General features: G+C 52.9%; 3 protein-coding genes across 8 annotated transcripts in view; 2 read left to right on the plus strand and 1 right to left on the minus strand.

Moving 5' to 3' along the window:
• The window catches only part of LOC128084794 (uncharacterized), a 240064-nt gene that overhangs the window by 5943 nt on the left and 213439 nt on the right, over nt 1–20682 (plus strand). The window lies entirely within an intron of this gene.
• On the plus strand, nt 1249–6509 carry SCARA3 (scavenger receptor class A member 3). 4 transcript variants are annotated; one of them, XM_052692345.1, is made up of 6 exons: nt 1249–1611; nt 2591–2650; nt 2822–2941; nt 3253–3351; nt 3635–4678; nt 5501–6509. In XM_052692345.1, exons 1-6 carry the CDS (start codon nt 1605–1607, stop codon nt 5938–5940), a joined length of 1770 nt encoding a protein of 589 aa, XP_052548305.1. In that variant the 5' UTR covers nt 1249–1604; the 3' UTR covers nt 5941–6509. The 4 variants fall into 4 exon arrangements, with proteins under 4 accessions (XP_052548305.1, XP_052548314.1, XP_052548329.1 ...); XM_052692354.1 differs by having other exon boundaries at nt 2594–2650; XM_052692369.1 differs by lacking the exon at nt 1249–1611 and adding an exon at nt 1933–2035.
• Nucleotides 8360–20509, minus strand: CCDC25 (coiled-coil domain containing 25). 3 transcript variants are annotated; one of them, XM_052693515.1, is made up of 9 exons: nt 20383–20509; nt 16642–16689; nt 15816–15855; nt 14638–14689; nt 13715–13790; nt 13058–13161; nt 11758–11960; nt 10460–10505; nt 8360–9273 (listed from the first exon to the last, which is right to left on the minus strand). In XM_052693515.1, exons 1-9 carry the CDS (start codon nt 20405–20407, stop codon nt 9244–9246), a joined length of 624 nt encoding a protein of 207 aa, XP_052549475.1. In that variant the 5' UTR covers nt 20408–20509; the 3' UTR covers nt 8360–9243. The 3 variants fall into 3 exon arrangements, with proteins under 3 accessions (XP_052549475.1, XP_052549494.1, XP_052549484.1); XM_052693534.1 differs by lacking the exon at nt 20383–20509 and adding an exon at nt 17685–17717; XM_052693524.1 differs by lacking the exons at nt 8360–9273; nt 10460–10505 and having other exon boundaries at nt 11797–11985.

A 20682-nucleotide genomic window follows, 5' to 3' on the forward strand; every position in this document is an offset into this window, starting at 1 on the left:
GAGGGTGGTGAGCATCACTGGGGGCAGAGCCAGAGGGGGTCCCAGTGAAAGGACTGGGCATCTTTCCCCTCCAGCCATAGGATGGCAATGGTGTGTGCCCCCAGAACCACCTCCTGTGACTGAGCTCAGTGCTGGGCAGAGGACATCCCCACAGCACCTTATGGGGCTCATGGCCTTTAGGAAGTGGTAGTGGTGAGGCTTGGTGCGCTCACCTGTTCCCTCCTCCCCTGACCTCGGAGGTAAGGAAACAGCAGAGAGACTTGAAAATGTTGGAGGGGCTCTAGGAGGAGAGCTAAGACCCCCAAAAATGGGATGGGAGCATCCAGAAGCCATTCCAGAATCAGGAGGAGGGCAGGTGTTGGTGGCCTCCATGTCCCACCTGTGGCCGTGCTGGGAGGATGGTGGCCATGCATGGATGATGGTGGCCACGTGAGGAGGAAGGTGGCTCTTCAGGAAGGTTGGCAGCCATGGGAGAAGGAAGTTGGCCGTGCAAGGAGCCTGGTGGTCTTCCAGCAGGGTCTCGCCAGAGGGCAGCAGCAGCCCTGCAGAAAGCATGCACTCTAAGCAGGGTCTTTTAAGCCCCTCACACTCCCCCCTGGTGCTGGGATTTCTCCTCCCACCATCCTTTTTGTTCCCTCCTTCCAAAGCCGCTGGTGGTGTCTCAGTGGTTCCCAGCACTGTGGGGATGAGGCATCCCAAATGTACCCAACCCATGTGGTACCCCCACCCCACGTCTCTGAGCCAGGACCACAGCACCAAACCACAGCACCCGCAGCCCCAGCTAGAACCATGAGCTCAAAGCAGGACCCCAGAACCCGGAGCATAGCAACTCGTGCCCCTGATCCGAATGTGTGTGCCCTGCCCAGCACCCCAGACCCCAAACCTCATCTCCCTGTGGCCTTGACCAGGCCCCGATTCCAAACCCTTCAGCCCGATCCCATGCACCAGAATCACATCCCCAGACTAAGACCCTGTAAGGGACGAGACAAATCCCACCCCCAAACCATAAATAACAAACCCCAGACACCATCTCCCCATGGCCGTAATGAGGATCCCATCACCAGACCAGGACCCCATCCCCCATACACCAGGACCCCATTCCCAGTCCAAAGACCCCATTCCCAGATCCCAAATCCCCCACTACCACCGGGCACAGCCCCCAGCACGCATCCCCATCCACCTCCCCAGAGTTCTCCAACCTCCTCCCCACCCCACCCCTCCCCTTGGCCGGCACAGCGGCGTTCCGTGGGACATTTGGTAGTCATTAGGGCCGGAGGGAAGGAGGCAGGCGCGAGAGCAGCCTTTCTTCTCCAGCTCATATCCCGGCGCCTCACGCTTGGGTGGACGGCAGCCAAGCGCGGCTGCGCTCCCCGCACCCCATCCCGCAGAGGCCATGGGTGAGCGGCTGGCCCTGGGGGTGCCCCCCAGCCAATGGGGTTGCTTCTGAAAGATCCCAAAGGCTTTTGATCGGGACAAGGAAGGGCAGCGGGGTGCCCCGGCCATGCTCGGCAGCACGGCAGGAGGGGACGTGAAGGGACGGCTGCAGGGATCGGGGCGGTGAGGCCCCCACTGCGTCCCTGCTCTCATCCGGGCTGTTCGGGGCGATGAGAGGTGAGTGAGAGACGGAGTCATGGGGAGATGTGAGGTAAGGAGCGGGGCTGGTGGCACAGTAGTGCCCGAGTAGGGGGTCCACGCTGCCATCCGCAGTGATAGGAAGTGATCCCAAAGCCCTCTGAGGTGTTGTCCCACCTCTGAAGACACCCATGGCGCGGTGGTTGGGGGAGGGGGGTGGGGAAAGGGCAGACGTCCTCCTCGCAGCCCAGCGCTGGGCAGAAAAGCAAACACGGGACAACATTAGGCAGGAGAGAGACGCAGAAGGCAGAGGGAGGCCCCCCCAGCACCACCGCCCTGGGTTTCCGTGGGGGAGGCAGGGTTTATAAGCGGGGGATGCTGGAGTTGCGGCACTCCGCCATGGGATGCGGCCCCTATCGGCACCCTAGGTGCAGGAACCTCAGCACTGAGAGCTGGCTGCGGGGCAGGTTGGGGGGCTTGGGCAGGGGGGAGGATGTGGAGTTGATCGTGTGCAGTCCTCAGATGGGTATCGGCAAGACACGGGGGATCTGTGGTGCTTGCCATGCATGCAGAGTGCTTGGAGAAGGGGGGTCCTGGGCTCACTGCTGTCCGTGTTGTGGACCAGCTGCCCATTGGGATGTGGCAAAGTCCTTCAGGTTGGGGGATGGCCCTGTACCCACTTTTATGCTTTCCAGGAGAAATACAGGGATGGGACAGCTCAGAAATGATATTTTTGGTAATGAAGCAGGCTCAGAGGTTCTGGACAAGCCCTGCAGAACCAAAGCAGCCACCAGGCTTTGGGTGAGATCCCCAGAGCCGTGATGACATTGGACTGCAGCACCTTTTGGGGAGCCACCTCTCTCCTTTTGGGGCTTGGATCTACTCCGCGCCCTGTGCAAGAGTTTGGTGAATCCTTGGAAGGGATTTTCACTCAGGAAGATGTCACTGCAGCTGGGCTCTCCCCTCAGCCCTGCTGGGGCTCTGGTGGCACCAACCTGCTCCTCGTATTGCCTTTCAGCAGAGGACCTGGTGGGAGGAGAGGAGGAGGAGATGCCATCCTTCTGTTACCGACCAAACGGTAAGGAGAGAGGCCACCTTATCCATGGGGTAGGCAGGGGCAAAGGCTGATGCATCCCCTTGTCCATCCCTGATCCATCCCTGATCCACCTCTGATCTATCCCTGATCCATCCCTCTTCCCTCCCTAATCCATCCTGTGGCACAACCCTGATCCATCCCTCTCCTGCTCAGGCAGGGCACGAGGTGGCTGCAGCCAGTGCCAGAAGAACTTGTCCCTGCAGACAGCTGTCAAAGTCCTCTACGTCTTCTCCGTGCTGCTCATCGTGGCCGTGACCGTGCTGGCTGCCCTGGGTGAGCACAGGCAGGGCTGGGGGCTGGCTCCTTCCCTCTCTTCTTCCTTTCATGGGGAATAGTTGGGCTCCATGGAGAGGGGCTGAAGCAGCCCCAAATCCCAAGCTCCCAAAGAGACAAAGTGAAGGGACCCCATCTATGGGAATGTGGGGGGGTTGGGGGGTGTCCTGCAGGTGCTGTATGGCTCTGGGGGTTCCACTGACACCAATGAGGATCAGAAAGCCTTTGGAGACATTGTGGGATTCCCAAAGCCCTTTGGTATGAATGGTGATGGCTGTGCTGTCCCCTCACTGCCCACTTCCCCTCCACAGTCTTCAAGAAAGTCAACTCCATCTCTGGAGACATCAGCTCGGCCCAGATGTACTATGAGGAGAAGATCTTGTCCATCCAGGAGGACCTCCAGGAGTTAGGTGAGTCTGCACGGCTTCTCCTCAGCCACGGGGCTGCAGTGTCCATCACTGGGGTTTTTGGGGATGGTGCATGGGCTGTGGAGTGGCTCCCATGTTTGGCTGTCTGGCGACAGAGTATGGGGTGGGTTATGGGGTTGTTCCCATGGTTGGCGATGCAGGGAGGGAGCATGGGTTGGGTGTTGGTGTGGTTCCCATGGTTGGTGGTGTGGGGATGGGGAGTGGGGTGAGCTATGATGTTCCATGGTTGGCAATGCAGTGCTGGACCCCTTTGCCCTCCCTTCAGATGAGAAGAGCTCAGGCAATTGCTCCCTCTGCCTGGAGACAGGGCAGCTGGGCCAGGAGCTCGGCAAGCTGCAGGGTGAGCTGGAGGAGATCCAGAAGATGCTCTTGGTTCAGGAGGTCCTCCTCGACCGCACCTCCCGCACCCACGACACGCTCTCATCCAGCAGCAACGAGATCAGCAGTGAGGTGGCCGACTGCTCCTCCTCCACCCGACGGCTGAACGAGAGCGTGGGGCAACTGGTGACCCAGCTGGGGGGCTGGCGGGCCATCACCTCCCAGCTTGATGGCTCACTCAAGGGCTTGGAACAGGAGCGCTTTGACGTGCGTGCCGCCATGCAGCAGCTCAACTTCACCTTGGGGCAAACCTCGGACTGGATCCAACTCATCCAGAGGAAGACGGACGAGGAGACGTTGACGCTGCAGAAGATGGTCACCGAGTGGCAGAACTACACGCGGCTCTTTGCAGGACTGCGGGCCACCTCCACCGAGACGGGTGAGCTGGTCAGGAGCATCCAGGCTGGCGTGGGTGCTGCAGCCCGGCAGGTGGGCCAGAACGCCGAGGGCATGCACGACCTGGTGCTGCAGGTGATGGGGCTGCAGCTGCAGCTGGACAACATCTCCTCCTTCCTGGATGACCACGAGGAGAACATGAACGACCTGCGCTACCACGCCAAGTATGCGCAGAACCGCACGGCTGAGCGCTTCGAGACGCTGGAAGGCCGCATGGCCTCGCATGAGATCGAGATCGGCACCATCTTCACCAACATCAACGCCACCGACAGCCACGTGCACAGCATGCTGCGCTACCTGGATGACGTGCGTCTCTCCTGCACCTTGGGTTTCCATGCCCACGCTGAGGAGCTCTACTACCTGAACAAGTCCCTCAGCCTGGTCCAGGGCACCACGGACCTTCTGCGGGAGCGCTTTGGATTGCTCAGCGCCCGGCTTGACTTCGACATCCGCAACCTGTCCATGGTGATGGAGGAGATGAAGGTGGTGGATGTCCGGCATGGAGCGATGCTGAAGAACATCACCATCTTACGAGGTGAGGAGCATCTCTGCGTGGGTTGGGGTTGGGTCTGTTGGGTTTGGGGGCTGTGCCTGACGGGGGAAAACAGGTTTGGAGGCTGAGTCTTGGAATCATGGAGTCATGAAGGTTGGAAAACGCTTCCAGGATCATCAAGCCCAGCTGTTAACCATCACCACCATGCTCACTCATAGAATCACAGAATCACAGAATTGTAGGGGTTGGAAGGGACCTCCAGAGCTCAACGAGTCCAACCCCCCTGCCAAAGCAGGTTCCCTACAGCAGGTCGCACAGGTCGGCATCCAGGCAGGTCTTGAACATCTCCAGAGAAGGAGACTCCACCACCTCCCTGGGCAGCCTGTTCCAGTGCTAATCATGCAATCATTCCAGCTGGAGATCTCTAAGATCCCCAAGTCCAACTCCAACGCATCCCCACCATGTCCGCTAAACCAAACCATGTCCCTAAGTGCCACATTCCTATGATTCAGCACTCTGCAGCTTTCCCCTTGGTGCAGGTGACCCCACTGCTGGTCCTGGTGGGGAGGGCACAGACAGACCAGGACAAGGATGCCTAAAGCTTCCCATGGGAACTTCAGTGGCCTGGGGACATCCATCCACCTGCATTCTCAGGCATGGTGGCAGGGACCCACTGTTCCCAGTCCTGTCCAGGGCGTCCCACCAAGTGCCAAGAGCACCAAATTCAGCCCTTTTGAGCGCTGCCCCTTGTTGCCTTTGGCTCCAAAAGTGTAACTCCAGGAAGAAGCACTGGTAGTGTCCTCAGGCCCTCTGTTACAGCCACACCCCATGCATCACACTCATTCCTCCCTCTTCCTCCTGCAGGTGTGCCAGGCCTCCCAGGTCCCCGCGGCCTCAAGGGTGATGTTGGCATCAAGGGTCCCGCAGGAAGCAAAGGAGAGAAGGGCGACGTGGGCAGCCTGGGCTCTCCAGGCCCTCCTGGCTCCCCTGGACCTCCTGGTCCCCCCGGTCCCCAGGGGGAAAGGGGTCCCCTGGGTGCAAAGGGTTTTCCTGGCCTCAAGGGCGCTAAGGGCAGCTTTGGGCAGTCTGGATCCAGGGGACAGATGGGACCCAAGGGAGATGTGGGTCCCCCAGGGCCAGAGGGGGGGCCAGGACCAACAGGACCCCCTGGTCCTCAAGGAAAACTGGGGCTCCCCGGGAACCCCGGGGCTGTGGGACAGATTGGCCCCACGGGTCCCAAAGGAGACCCCGGCTTGAGAGGCCCCCCAGGACCGCCAGGTCCCCCCGGTCCTCCTGGCCCATGATACAAACCTTGGAGCCATGCTAATGGCACTGGGATGGAGGAACTCCTTCCAGCTCTGAGAGCATCCCCTGCTCCCGCTGCCAGCCCCTGGGGACAGGGCAGGAAGGACCCTAGGAGGTCCAGATATCCCCAGCATGATGCTTTTTGGGGTGCACGGGGCTGGTCCCTGGCTCTTGAGTGGGCTGCAGAGTCCTGGGGCTTGGGGTCCCCGCAGGACGAGGACCTGTATGGGCTGGGGCACAGCTGGTTTGTGCCCTACTTCCAGCCACCTTCACCCCTCCTTCCCTGGCTGCACCAGCAATGTAATCCTGGCACAATAAATTTGTATGGGGACAAGTGGTTCCTGCCTTTGGGACATGGGGTTTGGGGGGTTCAGGAGGGCTGGGGAGGAGCCCAGATCCAAACTGGGGGCATTGGCGTGGTACAGATGGTGGAGTGAGATGGGAGCATCCCACAGAGCTGTCCCCAAGCAGGGGACACACAGATGTACATGCACTTATGGTCTCTGATGGAGAACCCCTCCTGTCCCCAAAGCAGGGCCCCTGGAATCTGTCCCCATGTCCCAGGCCAGTAGGCAGGGTGTGGGTTGTTTTTCCCTGGCGGAGGGCAAGGAGGGGGCAGCTGGAGGCCCCAGGTACCCGAGCTGGGGCCTTGGTGCCAAGAGCAACACGGAGCTGGGGAAAACAGCCAGCCCTGCATGCAGCCCCACCTCGGGCTCTCCCCAGCCTCGCTGTAGGAGTGCAGCATGCCCCCAGAATGCACACCTGCACACACAGCCCTGCTTCACTGCCTGCTCCTGGGATAAACAGGCCCTTGCCAGCAGCACCTCTGACTTTGTTTTCCAGAGGTTTGTTCAGGCCACAGCTCTTCCCGTCCCTGTGCCCACCCCTGTTCCCACTCCATCTCCATCCCTGTTCCGTCTCATTCTATCTCTGTCCCCACTCCTGTTCCCATCTTAACCTCCATCCCGCTCCCTTCCCATCCCTATTCACAATACCACACCCATGCCCATCCCATTCCAACCTCCATTCCCATCCTTATCCCTTCCTCCATCCCATATCATCCCATGTTTCCATCCTCATTCCTGATCTCACCCCCATTTCCATCCCAGACCATTACTATCACTGTTCCCATCCGCATTCCATCCCCACCCCTGCCACCCTCCATAGCCCACAGCTCGGGGAGCCCCACACCCTCCCCACCAGCCCTGCCTGGGCCGCAGGTCCCAGCCCCCAGGGCCGTTTATTGCTGTTGGCACGGCGGCTTCCTGTTTTCATCTCAGAATTAACAGCTGCAGAGCTACAGAGCCACGATGCTGCTGGTTAACACAGGCAACCCAAAATCTTTTGGAAAAAGCTTCTTTTCCCACCTGAGCATCCCAGGCACAAACAACAAAAAGCCACGGCCCTGACCACCCCCGTGCCTCCATTTCCCCATCTGGGCATCACCCTGACACAGAGGACAAGTGACACACAGCCTACAGGCAGCAATGCCCACAGGGACACTCTCCTACCCAAACTCTCAAGGACACCAGAGCCGTTGGCAGGCATTGGTGCCAAGCACAACAGTCGGCAGCTGCAGCACTGCTGGCGAGCTCTGGCCAACACCCCCATCCTGTGAATGACCCCATTGATGGCAGCAGCAGGGCGGCTGCTCAGGGAAGGGTGGGGGACAAATACCCACATCCCCCCCAGCTCCTCGCACTCTGCCCAGCCCAGTTATTCATTGGAACTTGTAGCAGGGTGTGTTTTTGGTTTTTTTTTCTCCCCCTGCTGTATTAAGTCCATTTGGATTAACTGTAATTCTCTGGTTAATATTTCAGTTGCAGTAACAATAAACTCCTCTCTGTGTGGGTCCAAGGGCTCTTCCCTTCTGCTCTTCCCATCAAACCCAGCCCTGTGCTGGGACGTGTCCTGAAGAGACACACAGCTGGAGGATGCTCCTGCCATAACCAGGCTGAAAGGCACCCGAAGGCACATCCCAAAACCATGCCCTGGGACCCCACCAACCTTCTTATAGCCCTATAACACAAAGCCCAGGCACTCTTCCAAAGCGTGGAGCTGTCTGGGAGGAGACATCCGCCTCCTACAGCCATCACGGGATGGGATGTGGGATGGAGCGGGGGCTGCGACCCAGCCCAGGAGCAGCTGAGCTCTGTTGGCTGCTGCCAGCAGGCCCGCGGAGCATTTCTTCTCACCCTGGTGTGGAATGAAAGGAAAGATAAACAGAGCTGGGAGGGACACAAAACATCCCTCAAGCAGCCTGGGAAAGTCAGGCAGCAGTTCTGAGGGGAGAACACCAAGGGGCACGGCCCAGCTCTGGGGGAAAGGCTGCATACGTAGCCCCCACCCTAGAAACCCCCTCAAGCAAATTCACCACCCACAGTTCCACTCTCCCACTGCCCTCACCCCACCAGCACGTTTTACCAGCCTGTTATGAATTTAATCATAACATACATACATGTGCTGCAACAATTATCGTGATAGCTTCGTACAGACTTATCCACAAAACCTTACAGAGAGCTCTGAACAGGACAGGCTGCATAAAACCCTTCTTTGTCAGCTTTTCTCTGCAGAGAAGGTTCCCAAGAAACAGCCCAGAAATAAAGTGTAATTCAAAAGAATGACACCCTGGGGCTGTTCTCATCCTGTGCTGAAAGGCACATATCACAGCCCACACACTGACATGCTCACGTAGGTTGCACCATCAGCTGGAAGCCTTCACCAGCTGCAGCTCTGTGGTTAACAAGTGGCAAACAACTGCCACACTTACTGCCAGGTGGGTCTGCAAAGCAGCTGTGAGCTTGTCAAAGTGGGAAACCCCACATTTTGGGGGAATTCTCCTTGCTTTGCTGCCTTTCACCACCACAGAGGTAAGAGCTGCGCAGTCAGCAGTGTGGCTTTGGGGCTCACCAGCGATGCCAAATTAATGGCACCTCTTTCAGAAGCACGAAGCTGCCAGGACAGCAATGAGACAGCACAAATTCTTTCAATCTCATTCAATTAAAAGCTACAGCAACTCCTTTCCTAGAATAAATAGCATCATCTTTGTAGAACTGGAATTCAATTTTGCTTCCTTACACCTACGTCCCTGAAAAAAAGAGATGTATGTGCAGACATAGAGATCTTCTCCATCCAGAAGTTGTCCGTGGCTCGGGGTTGGTCGGGACACCAGGAGAATCTACCAGCTTCTGAAGAAATGGAGTCAGAGTTCACTTATTTGGTTTGATTTTTTGGCATTCTTAGCAACGGTGACATTAAGACATCCCAAACCACCTTGGATTGAGAAAGGAGAGCGACTTTATTCACATAAAGTCATCGGAATCGTTGCCATCCTGTGGGAAGAAAAGACACATTAGGACCATTGCAAAGTGGAAAATGGTGAAATGGTGTATTCAGCAGGATTTCACCATTGCCATTTATTCTGGCCTCCTGCCATCCCAGTAAAAACATCTTAGAATCCTCTGGAATGGGAACAGAACCAAGAGAAGCTCTGCATTGTGAAACACCCGCTGCTCTTTGCTGTCCCTGAAGCTGCAGCCCATCTGTTGTGATTTGGGAGGAACCAGAGATGGGGCTTTCACGAGCAGCCTCATGGGCCATTCCATGTCATGACCCAGCAGAAGGAAAGCAGCCTGGCACCAAGCAGGGCTCAGAAGCTGAGAGGAGGAACAGCCCTGCTGCTGCATTTCCATCACTCCTCTCCCTAGCAGTGCGTCAGGAGGCACTCGCATTTCAACACTTAATTCTCAGAGGGGATGTGCACGCTGGCCAGGAGGAAAATGAGGAGCTCATGAAAACCACAAACTCCTTTTAACAGTTTACAAAAGGCACATTTTCAACTGAGGGTCACTGAGACGAGCTCCAAGATCTCCTTGCCCAAGACTTCACCAAGGGGAAGCTGTACACAAGCCAGACCTCAGGCAAAGCACAGACGCACCCAGTGCACGTCGGGATCTCTTCTCAACTTCAGCCCCAAGCCCTCCTGTGACCCACCTCCTCATTTCCCTGCTGTGCTCCTCCCAGTTGTTTACTTCCCTGTAAGCAAATCACTTCAAGCTTCCTCTCTGCCCCTCAGAACCTACATTCATCCCTGCCTGTACTATCATCCTTCATAGATACACCGTGCATTTTCTCCTTCCCTTGAAAAAAAAAAGATGGCAGGTGAAAATAATCTCTGCCACCCTCAGGATGACCTTTCTGCTCCCAAGCAAGGACAGTCAAGCCTGGAGCCCCACTTATAGCTCTCCCTGCTCCTTCACTCAAGTGGAAATGGACTGGGAGGGCTCTGTACACATCACCAGCAGCACAGGCTCCACCTGGTAGACATCCAAGCATTAGGGCCTTCTCTGAAAGCCAAAGAAAGTGGCATTGTCCTTCAATGAGAAGGGGCAAAGGAGACGTGCACTGTCATGTAGGAGCCACTAAAACCATACTGCAATGCGGAGCTGGACTGTCACAATCCTGCATTGAATTTCAGCTGCCTCTGAATAGCTTCTGTGGGCATCACTCAGCTCTCACCTGATTGGAGGACATATTCTCAGCCTTCATTAACGATGAGTAACTCCTGAAAGGGAAATGACATCATCTTACAAGATATGTTTTCAAAAACCACCAACACAGAGAGGCATTTTGATAAAATAGGATCAAGAACCAAAAAAACCAATTCCTTTCTGAACTCAGGGTGATGCCAGGGAGGCTGTGGATGCCCCATCCCTGCAGGCATTCAAGGCCAGGCTGGATGTGGCTCTGGGCAGCCTGGTCTGCTAGTTGGAGACCCTGCACACAGCAGGGGGTTGGAACTGGATGAGCATTGTGGGCCTTTGCAACCCAGGCCAGTCTATGATTCCATGGTCCAGTTTCTAGTTATCTTACACTCTTTAGCTATTTAAAACAACTGAAGAAAGCACAGGTGCTATGCAGACTCATCTCCACAGCCTCTGCAGCTTTGTTCAGAAGCTACCAGCTAGACAGCACCACGAGGCAGAACATCCTTCATTCTGAGGGATGAAGGGGCAACTCTGGAGCAAGGCTTATCAGGAAGGCAAAGCCTTTTCTCAGCAGCACAGATATGCCTCCTGGTGCTGAGTTTGTTTTTCCAAAGCCCTCGTTATGATCTTTACACGTGTTGAGACCTTGAGTTTTTCAAATTCCAGTCTCCCTATCATTCACATATAAATACAACTTGCTACAATAAAGTATCTTGTGCTTTAAAGTAAGCCTTTGGCCAGCTGGCACGTCCAGGTCTGCATGGGGCAGGCAGGAGGGAGGAACGAGCTCCCCCATGCTGCTGCAGGTTTGGTAGCTGAGTGACAGAAAGGTCAATATGACATTTTAAAGCACTGTTCTTCTTTCAGTGCTCAAAGGAGCATGCAATTGCCTACGGAGGAAAACTGAGGAATCACACGTTTCAGTAACAACGGTGATGCAACAGGAAGCTGAAGAAGTCTGCCTGTGGCTTTCCAAGACTTACACAAAGCTGAAAGCTGGAACCCAATAGATTGCTCCCATCCCACAGAGACAAGTGGCTTCACCCAATTTCTCCCAAGTCAGGGATAGATTTCAAAAGACACCGTCCTTTCTTTTCACAATGGTTTAACATCCAGGTTTATTTTAAGAAAAAAAAAAGGGGGGAAATGCATTTATTGTAAAGACAAAGGGAACCATTGGGCCATGCAGACATCTATACAAGAGCAGGTCAGCTGAGCACTGAGTAATGCGGCGCCAACCATTACACAGAAATTGCTGACCCATGACTCTCCCCTCGCGCTGATGAAAACCACAGCAGCTCAACACTGGCACTGCAATTTATGACTTACCTAAGCTCTTCCAGCTCTTTCTTCTTCTTCATCTCTTCCTTTTCCTTCCGCTTCATCTCCTGGATTTGGGCTTTCTTCTCATTCCTCTCCTCTCTGTCACGGGCCTCCTTTTCAGCAGCCAGGTCTGGGAAACGTTCCACTTTTGTCTTCTCTAATCGGTTCAGTATCTCGTTCACCTTCTTCTCCACTGTCAGCATTTTCACCTTTGGAGTGCAAAGAACTATGATCCTTATAAAAAAAATACTTTTATTTTGGCACTTTGTCTATGGAAAGAAAATGCCCTATTTCTACTTTACAAGTGGCTGAATCCCACAAAAACAGATGCGAAGGGAAATCACAGCCACCTTGTCCTATTCAGCCTGTTGTGTAACAGCACTAAAGGCTTACGACTAACAAGCACAAGTACTGCTGAGTACAGAAGCATGTCTAATTTGTTTTCTTAGCATATGCCTTAGCAAAGAAGCCGAAAAAAAAACCCAAACCAAAAAAAACCACCCCTGTTTCTGCTGATTCCTGAGGAGGTGTCAGCAGGCCTCCACCAACCATTTGGAGAAGGGAAACTCACATGTTGCTAATTCTGTAGTTTTCAGTGTTTTCTGCATTTCCTGCCCTGGTATGGACCTGTTTTAGTCAAACGACTGCATCTCTAGAGGGCTTTCTATCCCAGCAGCCAAGCTGCATAACCACAGTTCATGCTTAACATCACCTGGGGACACAGCTCAGGTCTGGGAACAGCTCAGTGTGCTGGACTGACCCCACAGCAAAGCTAAGCAGCTCTTCCTTATAATAGGTTTAACAAATTCAGAGTAGCACTGCGGTGAAACATTGCCCAAAGCAGAGACAGCAAAGTCATCACAGTAATGGAGGTCTCAGAGATGCCCCCGAGTCCTCCACTGCACAGCAAGCTCATCTGAGCCCTTCCAGCCATCTGATCACATTGGTGTTCGTAAGCTGATCCAAACTGACTGCTCGTACAGGGATGATTGCAGTGCAGATAAATTTGAGCCAATAGAACAGACACGTGATAGCATTCAGGTTGAGCAGAGACCGATCAGCTACACCGCACTGCTTTTTGTGAGCATCCCATCCAGGCTACACTCTGCCACAGGCCAACACCGAGCATGCATTCCCAGCTGATGGCAAGGTAAGCCTAAACATGCCCCAAGGATCTATCAAGCTTCAGGAATTAGATGATTCCCTTCCTTTAGGGTAAATGCTGAAGATAACCCATCCAGCTGCTAACTGGAAATGTGATGGCGTGTCACCAGGTGACCCTTGCTGGCTTGCAGCAAACACTTACATCCTTCTGCCTATGAAACCCAATCTGCCCCACATCCATGTCTGCAGTCTTCTTCAGGTTGGTCCATGGTGTGTACACCACGTTGACATTGTTCATCTTGCAACCTGGGGAGCAGAGGAGAAAGGATGGAAACATTTTTATTCTCTCCCAGCTGAAAGACTTCTGTGCAAACCAAACTCCGACAGTTATTCTTGTCACCAGCATTACTAACGAGGCAAGAAAGAAGAAAAAGGAGAACTCCTTCCAGGGTTACAGTGAAACAGAAACCACCACAACATCAATTTCTGCAGTAACACGAGCGCTGCAAGCAGTGCTAACCAACTCCAGATGGAGGCTGTCTTTGCCAGAAGAGCAACTGCTATGGAAGGGGGCCCCAAGGTGGTGTGAGGGAAGAGCCTGCAAGGACTCTCTGGCTCAGGCAGCAGCGTGGAGGCACAAACAGGAATTTCAGAGATTTAAAACTCCTCCTTCTGAAAGCCTAACAAGCAGCCTCGGCAGCTGTAAGTGACATCTGCTTCCCATAAGACCAGCAGGCACCGAATTAACAGAGAACAGAGCAGCAGCTTTCACAGATGTTTGTTCACACACATGCTCGTGTGGAGCAGAAACACCCACAACAAACACCTTGCACCCACCCCCAATGGGAAACAGACCCACCTTGGATGCTGTTAGCCTTCACCAGGTGGGCACAGTCTATCAGAACTTCTTTAGGAATGTCATCCACTGTCTGCCCCTGTGACAGAGCACACAGCATCAGCCGTGCAAGTGAGAAGGGGCTGTAGGGACTGAGGAGCACACAAAAGAGCACACCACAGCCAGGAGCAGGACACGATGCCCTGCAAACACTCCTGACACCTTCTCCTCTTGACATTTTACTAGATCCTTCACAGCATTTGTAAGGAGAGAAACAAGTGATGTGCACTCTGGTTTTCTCCCTCAGACACATGCTCAATGCCAGGTCAGAAACCATTTGTTCTGCTGGGCCACATGAAGCTTCCCTCTCCTTCCACCATTATTTGGTGATGGAAGCTGTAATTCAGCCTCCTCACAGAGATGGATATCTGAAGAAGGCTGTGGGGTGACCACGTTGCAGCCTTTCAGTACCTAAAGGGAGCCTACAAACAGGAGGGGAGTCAACTCTTTGAAAGGGTAGATAACAGCAGGACAAGGGGAAATGGTGTGAAGTTGAAGGAAGGAAGATTTAGGTTGGATGTCAGGGGGAAGTTCTTTACAGAGAGTGGTGAGGTGCTGGAACAGCTGCCCAGAGAGGCTGTGATGCCCCGTCCATCCCTGGAGGTGTTCAGGGCCAGGTTGGATGGGGCCCTGGGCAGCCTGGGCTGCTATGAAATGTAGAGGTTGGTGGCCCTGCGTGTGGCAGGGGGTTGGAGGCTTCATGATCCTTGAGGTCCCTTCCAACCCGGAGCATTCTATGATTCTGCACCCTTCAAGAGCCTGTGAACTTCAGTGTTCATGTGAATTCAGCTGGTCCCATCCACAGGGCCCACTGCAGGCTGAGACTGCATAATTCTATGCAGGTGAATGCCATTTAGGGCTTTTGTAAAGACACATCACAGGTTTACCTTGTGCAACCGAAGATACACATGTGCAGAAGAGAGCTTATCCACATGAAACCTACAGAATAAAAAAAAAAATCACATGTTTAGCAGGAGGTAAGAGATGGCAGTCATCTGTTCTGAAAAAAGATTACTTCCTATTGATAGAGCAGCTTCTCCATGGACAAGTCTACAAAAACGTTCAGGATGCACGTGTGCAAACAAGATAGATCCATTTGAGGGCTTTTATCACAACCACATATTTTTCTCTTAGACCCCCCCTTTAGATCCTGAGAGAGCCCCACCTCTTTTAGTCTGTCCATCTCACAGGTGAGATGTTCCTTCCCCTGGATAACTGTTGTGGCCCTGCTCTGGACACACTCCAACAGATCCACGTCCCTCCTGACTTCACAACACATGATGCTGCTACACCAACATGTTACTCAACCAAAGCAAAATCTTTTTTACCACTCAGTTTGTTGCTGACAACGTACAGAGCTTGTCAGCTACCATGCTGCCAGTACAGGGGGGCAGGCACAAGCAGGAGTCTGAATCAGCCAGCAGAGATGCCACCCACTGCTGCTGCCAAGAGTGGGAACTCCCCTGATCTTGCTTTTCTTTTCTGATGAGATCTTGTGAGCCAAAACCAACCCAGGCTAGATGGAGTGCTTCCTTTCACCAGCCTGACCACAGCCCTGTGGGCGTGCTGAAAGCTGACACAGCTTTTAGTTGAGAGGAATAAAAAAAGTCAGAAGTCTCCTGCTCACAGACCTAAACTCCATGGCTGCTGTACAGGACAGGACAGCAGAAATCCACAGTGTACACAGGGGTGACACTAAGCACGTGCAGAGGAAAAGATACTTGGGAAGAAGATAACATTCTGTAGGCACAGCATTCACTGTGGCTCAGGAGGCTTCTGGCTGCATTCCCCAAATCCCCAGAAACCACACCCCAGGAGTCAAATCCTTCCAATGGACAAAGCAGGGGAGATGTAGGAAAATGAATTCCAAACAGCATCTGAGCATCTGCACCTGGAGCTGCTAAAATCCATCTCCACCTTGGGAATGCATTTAAGCTGCTCAGTGGTTTGGGAGAAAGCAGACTTTGCAGTGCCTGTGGCAGCACAAGGGCTGGGATTTGAACTGCAGCAGCACCTAGAGAGGCAGTGTGCTTTATGAAGGTGTGCACAGAGCTGTAGGACTTACCAGATATCTTCAGGCCAGCCATACTTTATTAGATCTTCATCTGCAAGAAGAAAAATGGCATTGAGCAAAGCACAGGACCTCCAATCACACTGCCTGCTGTGACTGCTGATCTGACCAGAGCAGAAATCAACCTCTATTGATCAGCCAGAGAATGGGGGATCAAGCAGAGGCAGAGAGGGTTTAGTGCACCCAGCTGCATGCAGCTATGCCAGGAACCAGTATGCTGAGAACACACAGTGTGTGTGAGAAGTGAGACTGAGGATCCCCAGTTTCCATCCTTTCCTCTCCTCCTGTCACACGTGGACAGTTTTATGTGAACATTTGTTTCTCCTAATATCAGTCTAGAAAGGAGACTTTCAGGCAAAGACACAGCCAAGCACTTTGCATGGTGTGCACCACGGCTTCACATTGCCTCCTGATGTGGAAAAAGGAGATGCAGCAGAAGCAGAACCTTCACCTTGAGGGGAAGGACAGGCACAGGGAGCCTCTGGGCCACCAATGTTCAGTGGGGAGAGGAATAATAGAGGGAGCAGGGAAGGGGGAGGCCGACTTGAAGGATGTCATCAGACACGATCTGAAAAGGCTGCTGCCTCGGCTCATTTTTTCAGCTAGTTTAGTTTTCAGTTGTTTTGAAGCCAGTCATTGTATCTAAAGTTCATCCATCCAAGCTAAAAGCAGCACAGTGGATTTCAGAGGAGTAACTCTGAATGATTTGCACGGTTTCAAGCACATCAAATTAACAAATGAAGAGACATCCTTTCAAAATAACCTTGGGCACCCACAGGCCTAACCCCAGGCAAGCTGCCTCACCCATCAGCATACTTACTTTCATACTTGTCTTTTCCCATGTAAATGGTGTAAACGGTGGGAACAACTGAGGAACAGAAAGAGGAAAATAAATCAAAAGGGTTTTGGACAAATCGTGCAAGGACTGAGCCATGCATTGGCCCTGGGAAAAGAAATTACACTGAAAATTGTTTCATGCATCCCACTTCCCTCCTCTGGGCTGCACGACTGTTTTGCAGCTCCTCCAGACCTCATCCCACACGCTTCAGAGATCTTTGGGGGCTCTTTCCAGCAGTTTCCACTGAAGATTATCCAACATAGAGCAGCTGTTGGGCAAAACACCCTCAGCACCCATGTGGTTTGGATTATCCAATTACACAGATACAATCTGTCCAATTAAGCACAGGCTCTGAGCCAGGAATGCCAACGCTGTGTTTACAGTCTGCTGTTAACTCTCTGTGTGGTCAAGCAAAACAAACTCACTTCCCCAAAGCAGCAGCACAACGCTCACCTCCCTGGGGGAGCTGAGAGGATTAAGATCTGCAAGACAGCTGAAAGCCTGCAGCTAGCCAAACACCAGCCAGGCTCGTTTTGTCCTATCTGCATCCCTTCAGGGCACTTTGAGCAACGATGTTCTCTTCTTCAGGGTTCATTCCATAATGCAGGAAAGCCATTTTCAGTTCTGGCAAACCTGGATGGACAGCCAGCACAGCAGAGAGGTGGAGGCTGCAGTAAGAGGGTGCCACAGCCAAGGAAGTCCTGCTGCAGCCTGCTTCAAAAACGCTCTGGCATTGTATATGGCAGCAGGGAAATCCCAATTCCATGGTGACTGAAACCTGTCTACCAGTGTCACAGTTCTAGCTTCTGCGCTGAAATTTGGCTTTCACCAATAAGGACCTACTTCAACACAAAGGACTGCCGAGAGCAGACTGTCAGCTTCATGCCATTGCAATGCCTTTCAAAAGAAACCTATTGCTATTTACATAACGTTTGGCAATGAGGCAACAGGAAATAGAATCATTTCATATATTTGCATTTCCGTATTGGTGAGAGTTAAAGATTGAAAAAAAAAAAAAAATCTACCTTGAACACACAGGAAGAGGAGTGCAGAGAATGAGAGATCATCATGAACAGAGACACTGCACAGAAACATAAAATTATATGCTCAGATATGATTTCATGAAAATGAAGCCCATGCTGAAAAGAGTGGGAGAGCACTACCTTAACCTTAGCAGGTCAATGCTTCCAGCCCGTATCATTTAGAAACATAGAATCAATTGAACTGGAAGTGACCTTTAAAGGACATCTCATCCAACCCTTCTGCAATGAAATGGGGCATTTACAGCTCAGTAGGGTGTTCAGAGCCCTGTCCAGCCTGACCACGTGTGTCTTTGAGAATGAGGCATCCACCACCTCTCTGGGCAACCCATTTCAGTGTTTCACAACCCTTACTGAAAGATTAAAAAAAACAATTTTCCTTATATCCAGGCTATATCTCCTCTCTCTTAGTTTGAAATTATTTCTCCTTGTCCTACCACAACAGACACTGCCAAAGAGTTTGCCTCCTTCCTTCTTACAGCTCTACTTTAGATACTGACAGGCCTCACTCAGGCCATCCCACCAGCCTTCTCTTCTCCATGCTGCACAGCCCCAGCTCTCTCAGCCTCTCCTCATAGACATCATCCCCCAGTGCTCTTTGTTTAACGATGATGACTTTAAAGAAAATCACCATATCAACAGGACAAGGAGAGCACTGAGACATCTTGGATGATTACTGACTGGCACCAGATAACAAATAAATTAACAAGTAAATAGCAAATGTAAATTCTTCTGATAAGATTGTGAACCTGGAGTACCCAGCCATTGGGGAAACAGGGGAGGGGGAGGCAAAGGGGAGAAAACAGGGTATAAAGGCTGTCATGTTGTGTCCATAGGCGCGCTCCTACTTGCAGGACGCCCGCCATTGCAATCGCGAATAAATTCTGCTTTTATCAGAGATACCGTCCTGACAAAAATTATTTGGATTATTTCCAACAATAGGAGAGCTGTTCCATCCCTGGGATCATTCTTGTAGCCCTCCTCTGGATTCACTCCAACAACTCCATGCCTCTCCTGTACTGAGGACTCCCAGCACTGCAGCTGAGGTCACACAGCACAAAGCAGAAGGGGAGGATCCCTTCCATGACCCTGCTGGCCAAGCTGTTTTTGGTGCAGTTGGCTTTCTGAGCCGTGTGGGCAATTAAACTCAGTGTACACATCAACAATAGTGCAACGCAGCTTAAACAAGCTACAGTGGCATTCTCACTGTGTCCTCTTCTATGACTAAAACACATCAGAAATCTTCAACTTACTACACGAGATGGTTTACACCATCAGCAGGTTTAACTGTGATGCACTATGGCAGCTCAGCCATTCCCAGTGCCATCCAACGCTGCTGTGCCCTCTGCCCATTAAACCATGTCTCCTAGTGCCACATTGCCGTGGTTCTGGAACACCTCCAGGGATGTTGACCCCACCACCTCCCTGGGCAGCTGTGCCACTGCATCACTGCTCTTTCTGAGAAGCTTTTTTTCCTCATATCTAACCTGAGCCTCTCCAGGTTACATCTGGGGCTACAATCTCTTGCCCTACTAATGGGATCCTTGGAGCAGATTGATGGGAGGGCTGCTGGAAGCACTGCTGAGCATTGCCTGAGGGAAATGGCATTCCTGAGCTTCTCTAGCAGGAAGTTCACCTCCAGAACTGAGGCAGATAATGCTATAAAAACAGAATCACAGAATAAGAATCACAGAATCCCCAAGGTTGGAAAAGACCTACAAGATCATCCAGTCCAACCATCCACCTGTCACCAGCAGTTCTCACTAAACCATGTCCCTCAACACAAAATCCAGACATTCCTTGAACACCTCCAGGGTCGGTGACTCCACCACCTCCCTGGGCAGCCCATTCCAGTGCCTGACCACTCTTTGAGAGAAGTAGTATTTCCTAACGTCCAGCCTAAATCTCCCCTGGTTTGGCAGCTTGAAGCCATTCCCTCTAGTTCTATCACTAGTCACACGAGAGAAGAAGCCGACCCCCAGCTCACTACAACCTCCCTTCAGGTAGTTATAGAGAGCAATGAGGTCTCCCCTGAGCCTCCTCTTCTCCAGACTGAACAATCCCAGCTCCTTCATCCACACCTCATAAGGCCCGTGCTCCAGACCCCTCACCAGTCTATGAACCTGCTCCAAGGCCTCAATGTCTTGCTTGCAGTGAAGGGCCAAAAACTGGACACAGTACTTGAGGTGCAGCCTCACCAGAGCTGAGTACAGGGGGAGAATCACTGCCCTGTTCCTGCTGGCAGCACTTTTCTGATGCAAGCAAGGATGCCATTGGCCTTCCTGGCCACATCGCTGGCTCATGTTCAGCTGAGCATCAATCAATACCCCCAGGTCCATTTCCTCTACACAGTCTTCCAGCCACTTTGCCCCAAGCCTGTAAACTTATAGGGATGCAGTAAAATCCACACACGGACAACACTCTGCAGTTATACATTGCTGAGAGGATCTGGGGCACACACAAAAAAAGATCCTTTCAGTGTTTAAAAAACCCAAACATTTCAGTACTTAGGAGGGGAAACTTCGGTGCGATATGAGGAGGAAACGCCACACGCTGAGGCCTCCACGGGGAACACCACAGTGAAGAAGGTCAAGGAGCCCCACCGCCGTGCAGGGAACGCACCATTCCCACAGTGACCCGCAAGGAGAGGCCTGAAACCACACACCCCCCACCGCAGACTCACCGCTGGAGGTGAAGTAGAACACCATAGCGGCGGCGCGGCCCACCCGCCCGGGCACCTCACAGTACCGCTGCCCGCTCCTGGCTACAGAGGCCGGAAGGGAGCAGTACGCATGCACACCAGGAGCCGCGCATGCGTCATACGTCATAAACGTGCGCCGAGTCTCCCGGATGTGAAAGGAGGGGCGTTATGCGCATGTGTAGATGCTCAGACGTGATTGGGCAAGATAATTTGGGCCTACGCTGGTCGCCGCAGCAGTGCTTGTACGTCGTTTCACGCATGCGCAGACCTTCCCCACTGCTC

The sequence above is a fragment of the Tympanuchus pallidicinctus genome, unplaced genomic scaffold, assembly GCF_026119805.1.
Source record: "Tympanuchus pallidicinctus isolate F22 unplaced genomic scaffold, pur_lepc_1.0 scaffold1, whole genome shotgun sequence".
Classification (NCBI taxonomy): domain Eukaryota; kingdom Metazoa; phylum Chordata; class Aves; order Galliformes; family Phasianidae; genus Tympanuchus; species Tympanuchus pallidicinctus.